Here is a 21,421-nt window from a genome sequence, read left to right on the forward strand (position 1 = left end):
TGATTTTTTTCACATAAATATAAATATATGTAAAATTTGTGGCTTACATACCTCAAAAGCTCGAAGAAGGATATCTTCTGGAATTGGTCTATATCTAATTATGCAATAAAAGGAGTAAACACCACAGTATTTAGCTCAATCTCCAAATAACAAATGATCGCATTTAAAAAAATAAATAAAGCTGCTAGCATACTAGGATAATAATTCATCCCTCACTGAAATATTTTTGGATTTCTAGATAATAAAGTTGAAAGTACTCCATACCCCCAAGGAATACTTAGTTAAATGTTATCTGTTAGCTTTTTTCATCATTATGGGAACAAAATTCCTACAGTAAACAAACTATGGTAAGCTAATGCTACACTTTCTTTAGAAAAATGATTAGGGTTAATTCTTATTTATCACTGATAATTCAAACAGAAGCTAATAAGAATGTTGTTGATTTATGCTTTTTGCAGCTTCTTTGCCCTTTAATTACACTTTGATTATTAGATTAATACCGAAGTGGTGGATATTTCTGAGAACATACCAACTGGCCATTCAGAAGTGTAGAGAAAAACTAGGAGGAAGCTATTCTGTGATAAACGTTGGCTGAGTATAACATACAAAGTGAAAAGGCCAAGTGTTTTGAAATTAATGCAATTCTAATCATTACCTCAACAACTGTATTTACTTTCTTACCTTCTTTCCAGTAGGACTTCAGTCATCACTGGTAGAAATTTTTCAAATCGAATGTATCCAGTGGGTTCTTCTTCCTCCACCTGGAAAATCAGTAAAAAACAGCCTCTTATTCATTCAGCAAATGTAATGACCAGCTACTTTTTCCAAGCACTGTGCCAAGTACTGGGGACTTGATAATGGGGAACATTTCATGCAAAGATAGGCTCAATAAAGGACAGAAATGGTATGGACCTAACAGAAGCAGAAGATATTAAGAAGAGGTGGCAAGAATATACAGAACTGTACAAAACAGAGCTTCACGACCCAGATAATCACGATGATGTGATCACTCACCTAGAGCCAGACATCTTGGAATGTGAAGTCAAGTGGGCCTTAGAAAGCATCACTACAAACAAAGCTAGTGGAGATGATGGAATTCCAGTGGAGCTATTTCAAATCCTGGAAGATGAGTACAGCTGCGAAAGTGCTGTACTCAATATGCCAGCAAATTTGGAAAACTCAGCAGTGGCCACAGGACTGGGAAAGGTCAGTTTTCATTCCAATCCCAAAGAAAGGCAATGCCAAAGAAAGCTCAAACTACCGCACAATTGCACTCATCTCACATGCTAGTAAAGTAATGCTCAAAATTCTCGAAGCCAGGCTTCAGCAATATGTGAACCATGAACTTCCAGATGTTCAAGCTGGTTTTAGAAAAGGCAGAGGAACCAGAGATCAAATTGCCAACATCTGCTGGATCATCGAAAAAGCAAGAGAGTTCCAGAAAAACATCTATTTCTGTTTTATTGACTATGCCAAAGCCTTTGACTGTGTGGACCACAATAAACTGTGGAAAATTCTAAAAGAGATGGGAATACCAGACCACCTGACCTGCCTCTTGAGAAACCTATATGCAGGTCAGGAAGTAACAGTTAGAACTGGACATGGAACAACAGACTAGTTCCAAATAGGAAAAGGAGTATGTTAAGGCTGTATATTGTCACCCTGCTTATTTAACTTATATGCAGAGTACATCATGAGAAACGCTGGACTGGAAGAAACACAAGCTGGAATCAAGATTGCCGGGAGAAATATCAATCACCTCAGATATGCAGATGACACCACCCTTATGGCAGAAAGTGAAGAAGAACTAAAAAGCCTCTTGATGAAAGTGAAAGTGGAGAGTGAAAAAGTTGGCTTAATGCTCAACAATCAGAAAACGAAGATCATGGCATCTGGCCCATCACTTCATGGGAAATAGATGGGGAAACAGTGGAAACAGTATCAGACTTTATTTTTTGGGGCTCCAAAATCACTGCAGATGGTGACTGCAGCCATGAAATTAAAAGACGCTTACTCCTTGGAAGAAAAGTTATGACCAACCTAGATAGCATATTCAAAAGCAGAGACATTACTTTGCCAACAATGGTCCGTCTAGTCAAGGCTATGGTTTTTCCTGTGGTCATGTATGGATGTGAGAGTTGGACTGTGAAGAAAGCTGAGTGCCAAAGAATTGATGCTTTTGAACTGTGGTGTTGGAGAAGACTTTTGAGAGTCCCTTGGACTGCAAGGAGGTCCAACCAGTCCATTCTAAAGGAGATCAGTTCTGTTCATTGGAAGGACTGATGCTAAAGCTGAAACTCCAGTACTTTGGCCACCTCATGCGAAGAGTTGACTCACTGGAAAAGACCCTGATACTGGGAGGGATTGGGGGCAGGAGGAGAAGGGGACGACAGAGGATGAGATGGCTGGATGGCATCACCGACTCAATGGACATGAGTCTGAGTGAACTCTGGGAGTTGGTGATGGACAGGGAGGCCTGGCGTGCTGTGATTCATGGGGTCGCAAAGAGCTGGACACGACTGAGCCACTGAACTGACTGACTGACTGACTGATACTCGGACGTGGTCCCCACTCACAGGGTTCATACTCTGAAAGTGGAGATATAAATCCATTAAAAAACCAACAAAGCTGAGTGTCTAATTATAAGTTTATATAAGAAACAATGAAGTAAAGGAGCAAAGGTCTATTAGAGTACAGAAAAAAGAAAACTTTTCTTGGCCAAATTATCAGGAAATGCATTCATAAAGAAATCACACTTGAGTTGATTATTATAAAGGATGAGTAAAAGGTATCAAAAACAGCAGGGAAAGACACTCCCAGGTAGATGAAATTACAGGCACTAAGACCCTGTGGGATGCACCGGAGCCCAGGAGGCTGAAGCATAGGGAGCAAGGCGGAGAATGTTTTCAGATGAGGCTGGAGAGAGAAATGGGGACTAGACCATGCAAGGTATTACCATCCATGTACATGACTTTGGTTGTTATCCCAAGACACTGTTACCCTAAATCACTGAAGGTCTCATAGATGCGTGTCTAGAAAATCACACTGGTTGTGGGTAAGGCAGCTTCTGCAGTAGTCTAAGCAGATATGCCAAGGGCTTGGATTAGAGAGCGGTGGCCACGGAGAGAGAAGTAGGTGTTTTCAAGAAACACTTAAGATATAAAACCAAGAAAACCTGGTACTGTATCTATTACAGGCAAGGATGAGGGGAAAAAAAGAGGGCCAAGGACCACTCCCAGGATTCTGACTTGCACAAATGAGATGGACTAATGCTTCCCCTGACATAAGGAACACTGGCTAGGAGACCAGATTAGGGAACCAATGAATCTCAAGGACTGTACTATTCATTAAATAACTAGATGCTCTGTGGAACACTGTTATACCACCGCTAACTAAGAGAAGACAACACCTAACAATTTTGGTACCCAGAACTATTAGATGAGAATGAGGAAGACTCAAGCTCAAAAGGTTCAGCTTTGATGGTGTGGCTGAACAGTACTCTATTGATTTTAAATTTCATGTCAGGCTATTTATGAGAAGTTGTAAATGTTCCACTCCCTTTCAAAAATTCTATTGAAAGGCTCACACATTCCGATTCAACAGTGGCGATTTTAAAAGATTTATTCTCTGAGCAAAAGATGAGAAATCTATAGGTGCTGCTAAGTGGAACGCACTGTCATCAAATGACAACTATTTTTTAATGTTTATACTAGATTCTCACCTAGTATGAGGCAAGCCCTTGAACTCCACTATCAGTAAGAAATGTCATCCATCTAATGACAGAATGATGTGTTTCAGAATCTCTGAGTCCATCGATACATGAGCAATTGTTTTCAGCTGCCTCTAGATCCAAGGCAAGCAATTTGCAAATCAGTGTTCATGTGGCTGTGATTTGTGGCTGTGGTTCAGACGTGCTTAAGTAGCACTCTAACTCCCAGCCCCACAAACTGCTTAAAACTAAAATGCCAATCTAATGAGACTGCCTCCAGAGGGATCATTTTTAAATTAAAAGGTTGTGTTTCTATTCTGATTAATCCAGAAATCTGTTCCAGAAGCTGGCACTATAGTTTGTTTCCCTTTCCCTGTACCCTCAACAAACTGCAGAGCCAACAGTCTTGACCATGCAAGAGCAAAAATCCTATGTTATGAGCACCCTCATCAATTCACAAACGGTTCATAGTTTTTCCAAAGGGAGTTCAACTCTACAGCACGCTCTCCATCATGTGAGAAGTCACAGACACATCCTATGTCCCTCATAACGCCTACCCCACCATGATCATGCTCCTGGACAACTTCCAGAAGCCCTTGGTGCTCTGAACACAGGTGAAACGCTATTCTGTGTACAGCCAAATGGCCTGATGGATCTGTATAGGCCTAAAACTTCACAAAAATAATAAGTTAAAGCAAAACTCCAATGAATCAGGATAGCAGATGAGGCATATATTTTCCTTGATTTTTTTAAAGAGAGATAATGAACAAATAAAGGCCTTGGGGTTAAAAAAGTAAGAAGAAAAATATGTAAGTCCATCTTCAACTTGGACAGTGTGAAAATCTTTCTATGACTCAACACTGTCCTCTAGAGGCCACATCTAATCTGCTCTTTTTGTATTAAGAGATATATAAGCAATGGCATAAAAATAGTACAATTATATAATATTTCTAAACACAGTATTAATGAACTGTATAACATATACTAGACACTACCTTATATTATTAAAAGCTTTTATTATATATACGTAGTTTAGAATAGATTTAGATTTACAGATAGCAGAGAGTTCTCATATACCTCCCAGTTTCCTCTATTGTTTACCCTTGCATTATTATGGTACAACTATACTTGGTTCTTGGAAGAAAAGTTATGACCAACCTAGACAGCATATTCAAAAGCAGAGACATTACTTTGCCAACAAAGGTCCGTCTAGTCAAGGCTATGGTTTTTCCTGTGGTCATGTATGGATGTGAGAGTTGGACTGTGAAGAAAGCTGAGTGCCAAAGAATTGATGCTTTTGAACTGTGGTGTTGGAGAAGACTCTTGAGAGTCCCTTGGACTGCAAGGAGATCCAACCAGTCCATTCTAAAGGAGATCAGCCCCGGCTGTTCTTTGGAAGGAATGATGCTAAAGCTGAAACTCCAATACTTTGGCCACCGCATGCGAAGAGTTGACTCATTGGAAAAGACTCTGATGCTGGGAGGGATTGGGGGCAGGAGGAGAAGGGGATGACAGAGGATGAGATGGCTGGATGCATCACCGACTCGATGGACATGAGTCTGAGTGAACTCTGGGAGTTGGTGATGGACAGGGAGGCCTGGCGTGCTGCGATTCATGGGGTCGCAAAGAGTTGGACACGACTGAGTGACTGAACTGAACTGAACTGATACTTGGTTCATTGTAAAACCCATTGAACCAATACTGACCTATTATTATTTACTAAACTCCACATTTTATTTTGATTCCACTGGTTTTTTAAAAGGCATTTAAAAAATATGGTACATTTCTCTATCATAGAAGAGAAGCAAGAAAAGCAGGATAGAACAACCTGCCTGACAATCTGGAAATGGCTGGATAGAGGGGAGGATAATAAGTGCTTCTATTACTTCTGGTGCAGGACAAACTAGTTGACTTTATGAGGCCATGAGTAAGACAGCACAAAAACACTAGTTTCTATAAATGTTATGCAACAATGGCTCAATGATTATTTAAATGCCTTTAAAATTTAATAGAAATGTATCAAATATTGAACCACAATTTATCATATATTGTATGTAAACATATATAGATAGTTATAGGTTCAGTTATATCTTGCCCAAGTTCATATGTTGGAGTCCTGATCTCTGGTACACCTCAGAATGTGACTTCTTTGGAAACAGGGTAATCAAGTTTATCCTCAGTGAGGTAATCAAGTTAAAATGAAGTCATTAGGGTGGGCCCTACTCCAATATAACTGATGTCCTAATAAAAAGAAGAAATCTGGACACAGAGAGAGGCACACAGGGAGAATATCATGTGAACATGAAGACAAGCTCTACAAGCCAAGAAGGCAGGCCTAAGACAGATTCTTCTCTCCTAGCCAACAGAAGCAACCAACTCTGCCTAATTCTGTCCTTCTAGCTTCCAGAACTGTGAAACAATAAATTTCTGTTAAGACACTGTGGTACTTTGTTACAGCAGTTCTACCAAACTTTATACATTTGCACACAAATGGTGTGAGAAATATGACATAAAGGTGCTTTGTAAACCTTGAATTATTATGATTATTATTATTTTAATCAGTAGTATACACACTTCTGGTTCTATATTCTGCAATAACACCGCCTCCTAAAAGAATCGATCTCTGGTGGTAAAATTTTAGACACAGCCTCCTTGACCCACCATAGGGAACTGCTTTTTACAGAAGTCTGATCCTGACTCCTCTCTGTAAAATGCCACGTGGAATGCGGCACGAATGTATTAAGCTGCTAGGCATGTCTAATGCCTTGTCCCTCGCCCCTGAACCCTGGCCTAGAGGAGAGGGTTTGCAGATCAGCAGCCGTGATGTCTCCACTCTGCTGTTCCCCTACTTGCTTCCTGGGCTGAAAGGAGAGGAGAGTAACAGCCAGCCATCTGTCACATCTTCCTCCTCTTCAAAAGACAAAAACGAAACAAATATATCTTGTTATTGTGCACGTGAATGAGGCAAAGTAAGTTCTAATCTGGTCTGTTTCATCTAAGAGAAAGGCTAATGTGCTAGAAAGGAGGTGATAATTAGAAAGTAAGCTCGGGAGCATTTATGAATGCAGAGGAAATAAAACCTCTTTGTAGGAAGACCTCCAGCTTAGCCTTCAAACACCATTTATAGGAGGAGCTCATCTTAATAGCCAGCAGGTGTCTACCTGGAAGAAGACTGAGGCCCCAACACACCTCGCTTCTCCTCCTCCAAAGAACTACGGTGGCAGAGGCAATCTGAAGAAAATACCCTGCTTCCCTGACACACGAAGGGGCCCGCCTCCACGGGCTAGCACAGGGCCTCCAGCCATTCCACAGCCTCTTTGCATCCTCCGGCCCAATAAGGAGCCATCTCAATAAATATGTAAATACTGTGGGATTATTTTTAAATCAACATTTATCTAAGTGTCAAAGCAGGTGGCAAATACTCTTTCTCACTCTACCTTGGTAAAACACAATTGTTTTCACCTGTTTTGCACTTGAGGCCATTCTAGCACAGACAGGTAAAGCACCCCTCAGGGTCCTCAAGGGCAGTCAGGTGCTGTGATGGGACCACAGCCCAGAGTTCTTTCTCCCATTCCCACAGTGAAGTCATCAGGCCATCTCTTTTCTCATTAAAGCATTATTTATTTTAATACTGAGTTCTCTGAATAGGCACAATAAAACACACTGAAAATTCATTTCTCCCCAGAGACATACAATCCATCAATAAACTGAACTATTTCACGCTTCACAAAAGCAAGATAATACCAGCAGTTTAGATGGTTTATAAAGCACCTACATTTCATCTAGTTCCAGGTCACCAAATAAGACATACATATGAATTTTTTAACTATTTGTAGTAAAAATATAAAAACAATGAGATATTTCAAGTTAGACTTGAATATCACATATGCAAATTTTGACATAAATTGTGTTTCAGAACCAAAACACTAATACAATTTAGAAAATACTTCTCTGCCTTGGATAGAATAAAATGATAACAAAAATTCACCGGCATTTACCAATTAGTCTTACAAATGAAAAATCCTAAAGTTACTTGCTTTAGAAAAATTATTTACTTCAAACATCCCAGAGGCTGTTGTGTAAAAATTGGGATAAGTACTTCTTTGGGGTTATAAGTCCCTTTCTTATTCTAAGAGGTATCAAAAAAGACTAACTCATCTTTTGGGTGGACTATCAGAGAGTCGAAGAATCAATAGGTGGCCAGGCCATGTAATCAAAAAGGTCCTTTTTTGATTTGAAGTTTCCATAATTTGAAGCAATGGGAGTCGGTTTCTGTCAAGCTGTGAATCCCCCCAATCTACCTGCAGGCCGCAGTAGGGGCAGGGAGAGGAAGGGGCTCCACTTACCCCCCTTCAGTTTCAGTTGCTCACCACCCCTAGCAGACAGAGGCAGTAAGTGTTGAAGCAACTGTTCCCCCAAGGTAATCTACTATTTATATCAAAAGTAACTGTTTAAAATTGTGTTGCAATAAGATTGGAGGAAAAGCTCTATCCTGGGTTGAGACTTGGTTAGCATAATAAATATCCAATATCACATAAGCTTTATTAGGTCCAGAGACAGTTCTAAAATCACATTCATAACAACATGTTAGTTTAAAGTATTACTTATTCTTACATTTCATGAAGCAATTCAAACTCTCAAATATCTTTAACAGACTAAGAGTTCAACTACTTTAGATACCTCAAGTAAGTGGAGTCATGAAGTATTGGTCTATTTTGTGACTAGAATTTTCACATATCTTCACGTTTCATCCATTTTACAGTATATGACAGGATTTCCTTCTTAAAATGTTCAGTTCAGTTCAGTCGCTCAGTCGTGTCCGACTCTTTGCGATCCCATGAATCGCAGCACGCCAAGCCTCCCTGTCCATCACCAACTCCCGGAGTTCACTCAGACTCACGTCCATCGAGTCCATGATGCCATCCAGCCATCTCATCCTCTGTTGTCCCCTTCGCCTCCTGCCCCCAATCCCTCCCAGCATCAGAGTCTTTTCCAATGAGTCAACTCTTCGCATGAGGTGGCCAAAGTATTGGAGTTTCAGCTTTAGCATCATTCCTTCCAAAGAAATCCCAGGGCTGATCTCCTTCAGAATGGACTGGTTGGATCTCCTTGCAGTCCAAGGGACTCTCAAGAGTCTTCTCCAACATCACAGTTCAATAAATTAAATAACAGTATGAAAGAGTCACTTTGATGTAATATTGAGTAAAAACGTAAAATGTTCTGGTTGTGTTTGAGTGACGGAAACAAGAGAAATCACTCCTCTGTTTTTTGAGCATCCAATTTTAATCAGCATGCATTTTTTAAAGAATGAAATTTTTATAATAACATTGGAAATGACTGTGATATACAACCAGCAAAAAAAAGCAAGGTTGAAATTGTACATACTAAATTGTACTATAAGATTACTATTAAAAAAAAAGATTACTATTATGCTAAAAACATGTACAGGAAAATAATATGGGAGGAAGTGCACTAAATTACTCATACTGATTATATTAAGGTGATGGACTGGGATGTCACCAATATGGCAGGGTAGGAAGACCCCATGCTCCCATCTTCCCACAGGCACATCAAAATCCCAACTACTTGTAAAGCAACTCTCTATGATAATAATTTGAAGACTATCAGGAAAGATTTTTCACAACTAAAGATAAAGAAGTAACCATAACAAGGGGGCTTCCAAGGTGGTGCTGGTGATAAAGAATCTGCCATAACAAGACAGGTAGGAGGACTGGAGACACTGTATTGCCAGGACCCACACTCCCAGGTGTATGACACACTCCAAGGTATATATATGACAAACCTAGACAGAGGCAAATTGGAAGGGTCACACAGGAGATGGCAAGAGTGAACGTCTACATTTTAGGCGAACTAAAATGGACTGGAATGGGTGAATTTAACTCAGATGACCATTATATCTACTACTGTGGGCAAGAATCCCTTAGGAGAAATGGAGTAGCCATCACAGTCAACAAAAGAGTGAAATGCAATACTTGGATGCAATCTCAAAAACAACAGAATGATCTCTATTCATTTCCAAGGCAAACCATTCAATATCACAGTAATCCAAGTCTATGCCTTGACCAGTAATGCTGAAGAAGCTGAAGTTGAATGGTTCTATAAAGACCTACAAGACCTTCTAGAACTAACACCTAAAAAAGATGTCCTTTGCATTATAGGGGACTGGAATGCAAAAGTAGGAAGTCAAGAAACACCTGGAGTAACAGGCAAATTTGGCCTAGGAGTACAGAATGAAGCAGGGCAAAAGGCTAATAGAGTTTTGCCAAGGGAATGCACTGGTCATAGCAAACACCCTCTTCCGACAACACAAGAGAAGACTCTACACATGGACATAACCAGATGGTCAACACCAAAAACAGATTGATTATATTCTTTGCAGCTAAAGATGGAGAAGCTCTGTACAGTCAGCAAAAATAAGACCAGGAGCTGACTGTGGCTCAGATCATGAACTCCTTATCGCCAAATTCAAACTTACATTGAAAAAAGTAGGGAAAACCACTAGACCATTCAGGTATGACCTACATCAAATCCCTTAGGATTATACAGTGGAAGCGAGAAATAGATTCAAGGCATTAGAGCTGATAGAGTACCTAAAGAACTATGGATGGAGGTTTATGACATTGTACAAGAGACAGGGATCAAGACCATCCCCAAGAAAAAGAAATGCAAAAAGGCAAAATGGCTGTCTTAGGAAGCCTTACAAATAGCTGTGAAAAGAAAAGAAGTGAAAAGCAAAGGAGAAAAGGAAAGATATACCCATTTGAATGCAGAGTTCCAAAGAATGGCAAGGAGAGAAAAGAAAGCCTTCCTCAGTGATCAGTGCAAAGAAATAGAGGGAAACAATAGAATGGGAAAGACTAGAGATCTCTTCAACAGAATTAGAGACACCAAGGGAACGTTTCATGCAAAGATAGGTGCAATAAAGGACAGAAATGGTATGAAACTAACAGAAGCAGAAGATATTAAGAACTGGTGGCAAGAATACACAGACGAACTATACAAAAAAGATCCTCATGATCCAGATAATCACGATGGTATGACCACTCACCTAGAGCCAGACATCCTGAAATGCAAAGTCAAGTGAGCTTTAGGAAGCATCACTACAAACAAAGCTAGTAGAGGTGATGGAATTCCAGCTGAGCTATTTCAAATCCTAAAAGATGATGCTGTGAAAGTGCTGCACTCAACATGCCAGCAAATTTGGAAAACTTAGCAGTGGCCACTGGACGGGAAAAGGTCAGTTTTCATTCCAATCCCTAAGAAAGGCAATGCCAAAGAATGCTCAAACTACTGCAAAATGGCAGTAATCTCACACACTAGCAAAGCAGTGCTCAAAATTCTCCAAGTCAGGCTTCAGCAGTACATGAACTATGAAATTCCAGATGCTCAAGCTTTAGAAAAGGCAGAGAAACCAGATATCAAATTTCCAATATCCACTGGATCATCGAAAAAGCAAGAGAGTTCCAGAAAAACATCTACTTCTGTTTTATTGACTATGTCAAAGCCTTTGACTATGTGGATCACAATAAACTGTGGAAAATTCTGAAAGAGATGGGAATACCAGACCACCTCACCTGCCTCTTGAGAAACCTGTATGCAGGTCAGGAAGCAACAGTTAGAACTGGACATGGAACAACAGACTGGTTCCAAATCAGGAATGGAGTACGTCAAGGCTGTATATTGTCACCCTGCTTATTTAACTTATAGGCAGAGTACATCATGAGAAACCTTGGGCTGGATGAAGCGCAAGCTGGAATCAAGATTGCCAGGAGAAATATCAATAACCCTCAGATATGCAGATGATACCACCCTTACGGCAGAAAGAAAAGAGAACTAAAGAGCCTCTTGATGAAAGTGAAAGAGAGTGAAAAAGTTGGCTTAAAGCTCAACATTCAGAAAACTAAGATCATGGCATCTGGTCCCATCACTTCATGGAAAATAGATGGGGAAACAGTGGAAACAGTGTCAAACTTTATTTCGGGGGGCTCCAAAATCACTGCAGATGGTAACTGCAGCCATGAAATTAAAAGACACTTGCTCCTTGGAAGAAAAGTTATGGCCAATCTAGACAGCATATTAAAAAGCAGAGATATTACTTTGCCAACAAAGGTCCATCTAGTCAAAGCTATGGTCTTTCCAGTGGTCATGTATGGATGTGAGAGTTGGACTATAAAGAAAGCTGAGTGCCAAAGAATTGATGCTTTTGAACTGTGGTGTTGGAGAAGACTCTTGAGAGTCCCTTGTACTGCAAGGAGATCCAACCAATCCATCCTAAAGGAAATCAGTCCTGGGTGTTCATTGGATGTTGAAGCTGAAACTCCAATACTTTGGCCACCTGATGAGAAGAACTGACTCACTGGAAAAGACCCTGATGCTGGGAAACATTGAGGGCAGAAGGAGAAGGGGACAAGAGAGGATGAAATGGTTGGATGGCATCACCGACTCAATGGACATGATTTTATGTAAACTCCAGGAGTTGGTGATGGACAGGGAGGCCTGATGTGCTGCAGTCCATGGGGTCGCAAAGAGTCAGACATGACTAAGCGACTGAACTGAACTGAGACAGAGTATTAAAAAGCAGAGACATTACTTTGCCAACAAAGGCCCGTCTAGTCAAAGCTATGGTTTTTCCAGTAGTCATATTCATATGTGAGAGTTGGACCATAAAGAAGGCTGAGCACCGAACAACTGATGCTTTTGAACTGTGATGTTGGAGAAGACTCTTGAGAGTTCCTTGGACAGCAAGGAGAGCAAATCAGTCAATTCTTAAAGGAAATCAACCCTGAATATTCATTGGAAGGACTGATGCTGAAGCTGAAGCTCCAATACTTTGGCCACCTGATTCGAAGAGCTGACTCATTAGAAAGGACCTTGATGATGGGAAAAATTGCAGGCAGGAGGAGAAGGGGACAAGACAGGATAAGATTGTTGGATGGCATCACCAGCTCAATGGACAAGAGTATGGGTAAACTGGGAGATGTTGAAGGACTGGGAAGCCTGGCATGCTACAGTCCACAGTGTCACAGAGTTGGACATGACTGAGAGACTGAACAACAACACTCCCAGGTAGGTCGCCCACAAACAGGAGGACAGTCACAATTGCAGAGGTTCCTACCAAGAGGTAAGAGGTTCAAGCCCCACTTGGGCTTCCCAGTTCAGGATCCTGCACCAGAAGATGAGCCCCCAGCATGTTTGCCTTTGTGAACAGGAGAGCTAGAGGGCTATAGGAAACAGAGACTCCTCTCTTAAAAGGTGCACATAAAATCTCACACTCTGAATGCTAGCTCAGAGGCAGTAGTCAGAAGGAGCCTAGGTCAGACCTACTTGCTAATCTTGGAGAGCCTCCCAGAAAGGCAGGAAGCAGCTGGACCTCCAAGGGATGAAGACACTGGTAGCAGCCTTTTCCGCGAGCTTCTTCTACCACAACGACACCAGCACTGCCAAGCTCCATTTCAGAATCCTCCACTAGCAAACCTCTGCTGGGGGCTTATTCACCCACCAGTGGGTTGGCAGCAGCCCCTCCCTCACAACCCAGGCCACACAGAGAGCTGCGGATGGACTCAGCCCTGCCCTCCAGTGGTCCAGCAGCAGTTGCACCCCCTCACCAGGCTGCTCAGACAAACCACACAGGAAGCCTATCCCACCCTTCAGTAAGAGGCAGCGCCTTGCAACCAAGTGAATCAGGGGCCAGCCCCCTCACCAGCATGCCCACAGTAGTCAGCCCTGCCACAATAGAAGGGCACACGCAGCCCACACAGGGGGCATATAGCTCTGGTGATCAGAGGGGAGCATGCTGCTGAGCCCCCTAGGACATCTACATAAGGCCACTACTCCAAGAATGGGAAACAAAACTGACCTACTTAACACATAGAAATAAAGAAAATTAGGCAAAATGAAGAGAGTGTAACAAGAGACAGAGAAGGACATTACATAGTGGTAAAGGGATCAACCCAACAAGAAGATATAACTATTGTAAATATATGTGCACCGAACCCAGGAGCACCTAAATACATAAAGCAAATATTAACAGACATAAACAGAGAAATCAACAGTAATACAATAATAATAGTAGGGAACATTAACATTCCACTTGCATCAATGGGCTTGCCAGCATTTAACATTTTCAGACTCAAATCTTAGACATTCTAATGGATGTGTAGTGGCACCTCATTATCCCCACGGACTAGAGATATTCATCGTCTTTTTATGTGCTTATTGGCCACTGATACTTTTTCTTTCATGAAATGGCCATACAAATCTTTGGCTATTTTAAAAATTAGGTTGAAATAGACATTCATATTGGAGGAGGCAATGGCACCCCACTCCAGTACTCTTGCCTGGAAAATCCCATGGAAAGAGGAGCCCGGTGGGCTGCAGTCCATGGGGTCGCTAAGAGTCAGACACGACTGAGCGACTTCACTTTCACTTTTCTCTTTCATGCATTGGAGAAGGAAATGGCAACCCACTCCAGTGCTCTTGCCTGGAGAATCCCAGGGACAGGGGAGCCTGGTGGGCTGCTGTCTATGGGGTCGCACAGAGTCAAACACGACTGAAGCGACTTAGCAGCAGCAGCAGCAGACATTCATATGGGCTTCCCTAGAAGCTCAGCTGGTAAAGAATCCGCCTGCAATGCAGAAGACCCCAGTTCGATTCCTGGGTTGAGAAGAGCCCCTGGAGGAGGGCATGGGCAACCACTCCAATATGCTTTCCTGGAGAATCCCATTAACAGAGGAGCCTGGCGGGCTACAGTCCATGGGGTGGCAAAAAGTCAGACACGACTGAGCAACTAAGCACAGCACAGACATTCATATATTATCAAATGAATTATACAATATCAAATAAATTATCTTTCAAATGTTTCCCCCCAATCCATGACTCGCATTTATTTTTATTTTGGGCTGTGCTGGGTCTTCATTGCTGCCTGTGGGCTTTCTCTAGTTGCGGCGAGCAAGGGCTACTCTTTGCTGTGGTGTGCAGGCTTCTCACTGCAGTGGTTTCTCTTGCTGCAGAGCATGGGCTCTAGGGAGCATGGGTTTCAATGGCTGAGGCTCGAGGGGTCTAGAGCTTGGGCTCAGGAGTTGTGGCACACGGGCTTAGTTGCTCCACAGCATGTGGGATCTTTTTCAGATGAGGGATTGAACAGTGTCCCCTGTATTACAAGGCGGACTCTTAACCACGGGACCACCAGTGAAGCCCTGTATGTTTTTAGCTCTGCCCTTTGATGGGCAAAAGTTTTTAATATTGATGAAATTAATCACTGTTGTTTCTTTATGGTTCATGCTTCCTTGTCTCTTTATCTAAGAAATCTTTGGCCAACCCAACGTCACAAAGTTTTCCCTATGTTTTCTTCTAGAAGTTTTATAGATTTAGCTCTCATGTTCAGTTCTATGATCCATTTCAAGTTAATTTTTGTATACGGAGTAAAAGAAAATTGAAAAGAGTGTTGTTTCCTTCTATTCAGATTACCATTTGCTCAAACGCTATTTATTGAAATGATTATCCTTTTCTCATTGAATGATGTTAGCACCTATGTCAAAGATATGTATGGCTCTATTTCTCAATTCTCTAGTCAGTTCCAGTGATCTATATGTGTACCAGTGTACAAAATATCACACTGTGCATGATACCACACAATATGTGTACAAATATAATGCTCAAGATTACTGAAGCTTCATAGTAAATCTGCAATCAGTTCAGTCGCTCAGTCGTGTCTGACTCTTTGCAACCCCATGAACTGAAGCACGCCAGGCCTCTCTGTCCATCACCAACTCTCGGAACCTACACAGACTCATGTCCATTGAGTAAGTGATGCCATCCAACCATCTCATCTTCTGTCATCCCCTTCTCCTCCTGCCCTCAATCTTTCTCAGCATCAGGGTCTTTTCAAATGAGTCAGTTATTCGCATCAGGTGGCCAAAATATTGGCGTTTCAGCTTCAACATCAGTCCTTCCAATGAACACCCAGGACTGATCTCCTTTAGGATGGACTGGTTGGATTTCCTTGCAGTCCAAGGGACTCTCAAGAGTCTTCTCCAGTACCACAGTTCAAAAGCATCAATTCTTCGGTGCTCAGCTTTCTTTATAGTTCAACTCTCACATCCATACATCACCACTGGAAAAACCATAGCCTTGACTAGATGGACCTTTGTTGGCAAAGTAATGTCTCTGCTTCTTAATATGCTGTCTAGGTTGGTCATAACTTTCCTTCCAAGGAGTAAGCGTCTTTTAATTTCATGGCTGCAGTCACCATCTGCAGTGATTTTGGAGCCCCCCAAAATAAAGTCTGACACTGTTTCCCCATCTATTTTCCATGAAGTGATGGGACCAGATGCCATGATCTTAATTTTCTGAATGTTGAGCTTTAAGTCAACTTTTTCACTCTCCTCTTTCACTTTCATGAAGAGGCTCTTTAGTTCTTCTTCACTTTCTGCCATAAGGGTGGTGTCATCTGCATATGAGGTGGTATAAATCCATCTTTGTCTTTTTTGTCAAAATTATTTTGGTTGTTCAAGGTCTTTCACGTTTCCATTCAAACTTGAGAATCAGTTTGTACATTCCTTCAGAAAATTTTGCTATGATTAGTTGAAAATGTGTTGAATCTAGAGATCAGGCTGAGAAGAACATCTTAAAAATATTGAGCTTTCTAATTCACAAACGTGTATATCTATTCATTTATTTAGATCTTAATTTCCCTCTACAATGTTTGCTGTTTTCAGTGTGTAAGTCTCATCTATCTTTTGTTAACTTTATTATTTCACTTTTTAGGCTATTATAAATGGAACTGATTACTTAATTTTTCTAATTGTTAATTTATAGTTTATAGAAATGTAATTAATTTTGTGTGTTGACTTTGTAGCCTGTAACTTGGCTAGCTTCATATATTAGTTCTAATGGCTTTTTGGTAAATTTCTTAGGATCTTCTACATACACAATCATGTTGCTTGAAACATAGTTTTACTTTTTATTATCCAAACTGTGTATCTGTTGTTATTGTTTCTTGCCTTGTTGCACTAGCTAAGATTTCAAGTACAGTGATGACTAGGAGTGATGAACATAGACATTCCTGATTTTAGGCAGAAAGCACTGAGTTTTCACCAATGAGCAAGATGTTAGCCTTAGGGACTTTTGTAGATGTCCTTAGCCAGGTAAAGAAGTTTCCTTTTCTTCTTATATTGCTGGGTATTTTTATCTTCAATGAGTGTAGAATTTTTTCAAGGTTTTCTCTTTATTTATTCAAATGATCATATCATTATCTACTTTGTTCTATTAATGTAGTAAATTACATCGATTAATATTAAGCTAACCTTAAATTTCTGGTATAAATGGCACTTGCTCATGATGTATTATCCTTTTTAACATATTGTTGAAATTAATTTGATAAAATTTTATTAAGGATTTTTTTGCATCTATGTTAATAAGGCCCATAGTTTTATTTCATGTAATATGATTGTTTGGTTTTGGTATCAGAGTAATACTAGCCTCAAAAAATGAGCTGGATAAAAATTAAAAAAAATTTTTTTTTTAAATGAGCTGGAAAAGTATTCTTTCCTGTAATATTTTCAGAAAGATTTTTGTATAGAATTGGTACTCCTTCTTCCATAAATGTTAGAGCAAATTCACCAGTGAATTCATCTGAATTTCTAGTTTTCTTTGTGGGAAAATTTTTAATTATAAACTTAATTTTGGTAATCGATATGAGACTATTCAAATTCTCCAGTTTTTGTTGAGTCAGTTTTGGTCATCTGTGTCTCTCAGGGGATTTATCCATTTATCTAAGTTGTTAGACTCACTGGCATACAGTTTTTGATAATGTTTTGTTATTATTTGAAGGATAATGAAAACTCATTCTTCATCTTAAAAAATTTTTTATACAGAAGCTACTCTTTAATTTCTGTTTCAAGAAGTGACTACAGCTCTAGTACTATTAAGAATTGGTAGAAGGGAAATTTCATAATTAAATAAAAGATAATTTAAAACACTTTTTATTGAAGTATATAGTTGATTTACAATGTTGTGTTAGTTTCAGGTATACAGCAAAGTGATTCAGTTTTGTATTTATATATACATATATATGTTTATATATATTCTTCTTCAGATTCTTCTCCATTATAGGCTATCACAAGATAGTTTCCTTTAATCTTGATATTGGTAATTTGTATCTCGATGTACTTAGCTATGAGTTTATCAACTGTATTTGAACAGATTCATATTTTATTTCAATGATTTTTCTCTGTGCATTTTCTATTTCACTGATTTCTGCTCTTTATAATTTTCTTCCCTCTATTTATATTGTGTGTATGTTGGTCTTGTTTTTCTAGTTTCTTATGATGAGAATTTAGATAATTACTTGCAGATTTTTTTGTCTTTTCTAATATAAACACTTAGTGGTAAAGTGATGTTTTACCTGCATCCCACAAAGTTTGACATGCTGTATCTTCACTATCACTCAGGACAAAATGTTTTCTACTTTTCCTTGTGATTTCTTCTTTGATTCATGAATTATTTAGAAGTATGTTGCTTATGGGGAGAGGGGAGGAGAGGTGAGATATATGGAAAGAGTAACAAGGAAATGTACATTACTATATGTAAAATACATAGCCAAGGGGAATTTGCTCTATGGCTCAGGAAACTCAAACAGGGGCTCTGTATCAACCTAGAGGGGTGAGATGGAGAGGGAGATGGGAGGGAGTTTCAAAAGGGATGGGATATATGCATACCTATCACTGATTCATGCTGAGGTTTGACAGAAAGCAACAAAATTCTGTACAGCAATTATCCCTCAATAAAAAAATAAATTTTTTAAAAAAGAAGTATAATTCCAAGTACTTAAGGATTTCCTAATGATTTTATTCTCAATTGCTCTCTATTTAATTCATTTTTGGGGGTATTAAGAATCTACTAAGACTTGTTTTGTGGCCTAGTACTTGAACTATCTTAATGACCACTCCATGTACATATGGAAAGAACACGTACATTGCAGTTGTTCAGGGTCGTGTTCCATAGATACTAGTTAGCCTGGAGTGGTTGATGGTATGGTTCATATCTTCTATATCTTTGCTAATATTTTATATAGCTATTCTATCAGTTACTTAGAGTTTACTGTAATTATCATCTGTGATTCTGGAATTGTCAGTTTTTCCCTCTAATCTGTCTATGTTGCTTTATGTATACTAAAGCTCTGTTATTAGGTGCACACACATTTTTGATTTTTAGACTTTCCTGATGACTTGACCTTTTAAAAAATCACTGTGCAATGTAATAATCTCACCAGCATTGATGTTATTTTCCAAACATCTTTTAGTTCTCTTTTGTAATTACTTTAAATTCTCCATAAGTACACTTAGGTTTGAACTTCAAAGGATGTAGACCACTAAATATCCCTTCCACTTGTACTGAAATGTCATTATCTCCTCCCAGCTCTTGCACATTGACGATCCCAGGTGGCTCTAACTTAACAGCAAAGGAAAAAATGTTTAGTAACCTGTATGTTGATAAGATTTTCATTAACCTTTCTCATTTTTGCTGGGTTTGTGACATTCCAAACAGACAGAGATTATGTGGGACCAGTGGTTAACTACAGAATATTAAGTAGACGGATCAATGCAGAGTGATTTTTTTTTAATGATCTATTTCAAGAGAAACACTGGATTTCAAATTGATCTCCAAGAAGTGGACAACTGAAAGTTAGTATGAATCTACAATAAAATTCAATTAAATGACAATTAGAGAACAGAACACAGACTTCAATTTTTTATAGAAGAATTTTAAAGTATAGTCACTGTTTCACTTCAGAACAAATGAGGCGGAAACAGTTTCAGTTCTGAAACTACTACAGAGCATTTAGCAATATGACATCTACCCCTAAACATTTACTATTATGTAGCTTTGTATGTATGTATGTATGTATCAAATATCTGTGCACTTTTTTTCCTCTCAGTTATTTGGGAAACTTCAAAAAGGACAGTCACATGCAAACCTTTTCAAGCATATTGCTAGAATGCAATGTGAATAAACTGCATTGTAAGTGCAGAAAAACATTTATATAGAGCTTAGATAGCTCAGTGATCTTTATGAGACCATAACTGTTCTAAATATCTGTAATTTTCAAAAGTTGTGTCAATGTACCTAAGAAAACGGTAAAGACAAAATAAAACATTGTGACCTGAACACCTACTGTTGGTAACTGCCCAAACCTGTGGGGGTGTTTTGGCAGCAAGTCATCTACAGAGCAAGCAAATCCAAATATGCAGAGTGCCCACTAAGTAACAGCTGATTCCTTACAGTTATTAAATTTAATACTCATAAAACACCATGCTATTGTTGCATTCCTTTTGCATGTGAAACCAGACTTTGAAAGATTAAGTGGCTCACCAAAGGCCACACAGCTGTAAGCAGTAGTTATGGGATCTGAGCCCCAATCTCCTAACACTAGACATAGTATTGGTTCTACTTTGCCAGAGAAACCTATATATAGATCAGGAGTTGGCAAACCTTTTCTGTAAAAGGCCAGAACTTTTAAGCTTTGCAAATCATATGGTCTCTTAACTCTACTCTTGTAATAAGTAAATAGCTATAGATAATATGTAAGTAAATGAGTCTTACCCTGATGATGGGAAAGATTGAAGGCAAAAGGAAAAAGGGGCAGTGGAGGATAAGATGGTTAGATAGTATCAATGACTTAATGGACATGAATCTGAGCAAACTCCAGGAGCTAGGGGAGGACAGAGGAGCCTGGCGTGTTACAGTCCATGGGGTTGCAAAGAGTCAGATATAACTTAGCAACAGAACAACAACAACAAAATGAGTCTAGTTGTGTTCCAATAAAACTTTACAAAAGTAGGTTGTGGACTGGATTTGGCCCAGGAGTTGTGGTTTGCTGATCCCTGCTATAGATTAAAACATACAAGCATCAAAAAATGGGCCAAAGAACTAAATAGACATTTCTCCAAAGAAGACATACGGATGGCTAACAAACACATGAAAAGATGCTCAACATCACTCATTATTAGAGAAATGCAAATCAAAACCACAATGAGGTACCACTTCACACCAGTCAGAATGGCTGCGATCCAAAAATCTGCAAGCAATAAATGCTGGAGAGGGTGTGGAGAAAAGGGAACCCTCCTACACTGTTGGTGGGAATGCAAACTAATACAGCCACTATGGAGAACAGTGTGGAGATTCCTTAAAAAATTGCAAATAGAACTACCTTATGACCCAGCAATCCTACTGCTGGGCATACACACCAAGGAAACCAGAATTGAAAGAGAAACATGTACCCCAATGTTCATCGCAGCACTGTTTATAATAGCCAGGACATGGAAACAACCTAGATGTCCATCAGCAGATGAATGGATAAGAAAGCTGTGGTACATATACACAATGGAGTATTACTCAGCCGTTAAAAAGAATTCATTTGAATCAGTTCTGATGAGATGGATGAAACTGGAGCCGATTATACAGAGTGAAGTAAGCCAGAAAGAAAAACACCAATACAGTATACTAACACATATATATGGAATTTAGGAAGATGGCAATGACGACCCTGTATGCAAGACAGGGAAAGAGACACAGATGTGTATAATGGACCTTTGGACTCAGATGGAGAGGGAGAGGGTGGGATGATTTGGGAGAATGACATTCTAACATGTATACTATCATGTAAGAATTGAATCGCCAGTCTATGTCTGA

General features: G+C 39.6%; 1 protein-coding gene across 2 annotated transcripts in view; it reads right to left on the reverse strand.

The window, feature by feature from the left end:
• EFCAB2 (EF-hand calcium binding domain 2) overlaps positions 1-21,421 on the reverse strand; it is a 145,933-nt gene that overhangs the window by 32,927 nt on the left and 91,585 nt on the right. For both annotated transcript variants that reach the window (XM_069545502.1, XM_069545501.1), the window contains exons 4-5: positions 682-761; positions 52-94 (exon numbers count right to left, since the gene is read on the reverse strand). In XM_069545502.1, the coding sequence (XP_069401603.1) occupies positions 52-94; positions 682-761 (123 nt within the window). The remainder of the gene's footprint in view (positions 1-51; positions 95-681; positions 762-21,421) is intronic.

Source organism: Ovis canadensis, chromosome 12 (assembly GCF_042477335.2).
Source record: "Ovis canadensis isolate MfBH-ARS-UI-01 breed Bighorn chromosome 12, ARS-UI_OviCan_v2, whole genome shotgun sequence".
In the NCBI taxonomy this organism is placed as follows: Eukaryota; Metazoa; Chordata; class Mammalia; order Artiodactyla; family Bovidae; genus Ovis; species Ovis canadensis.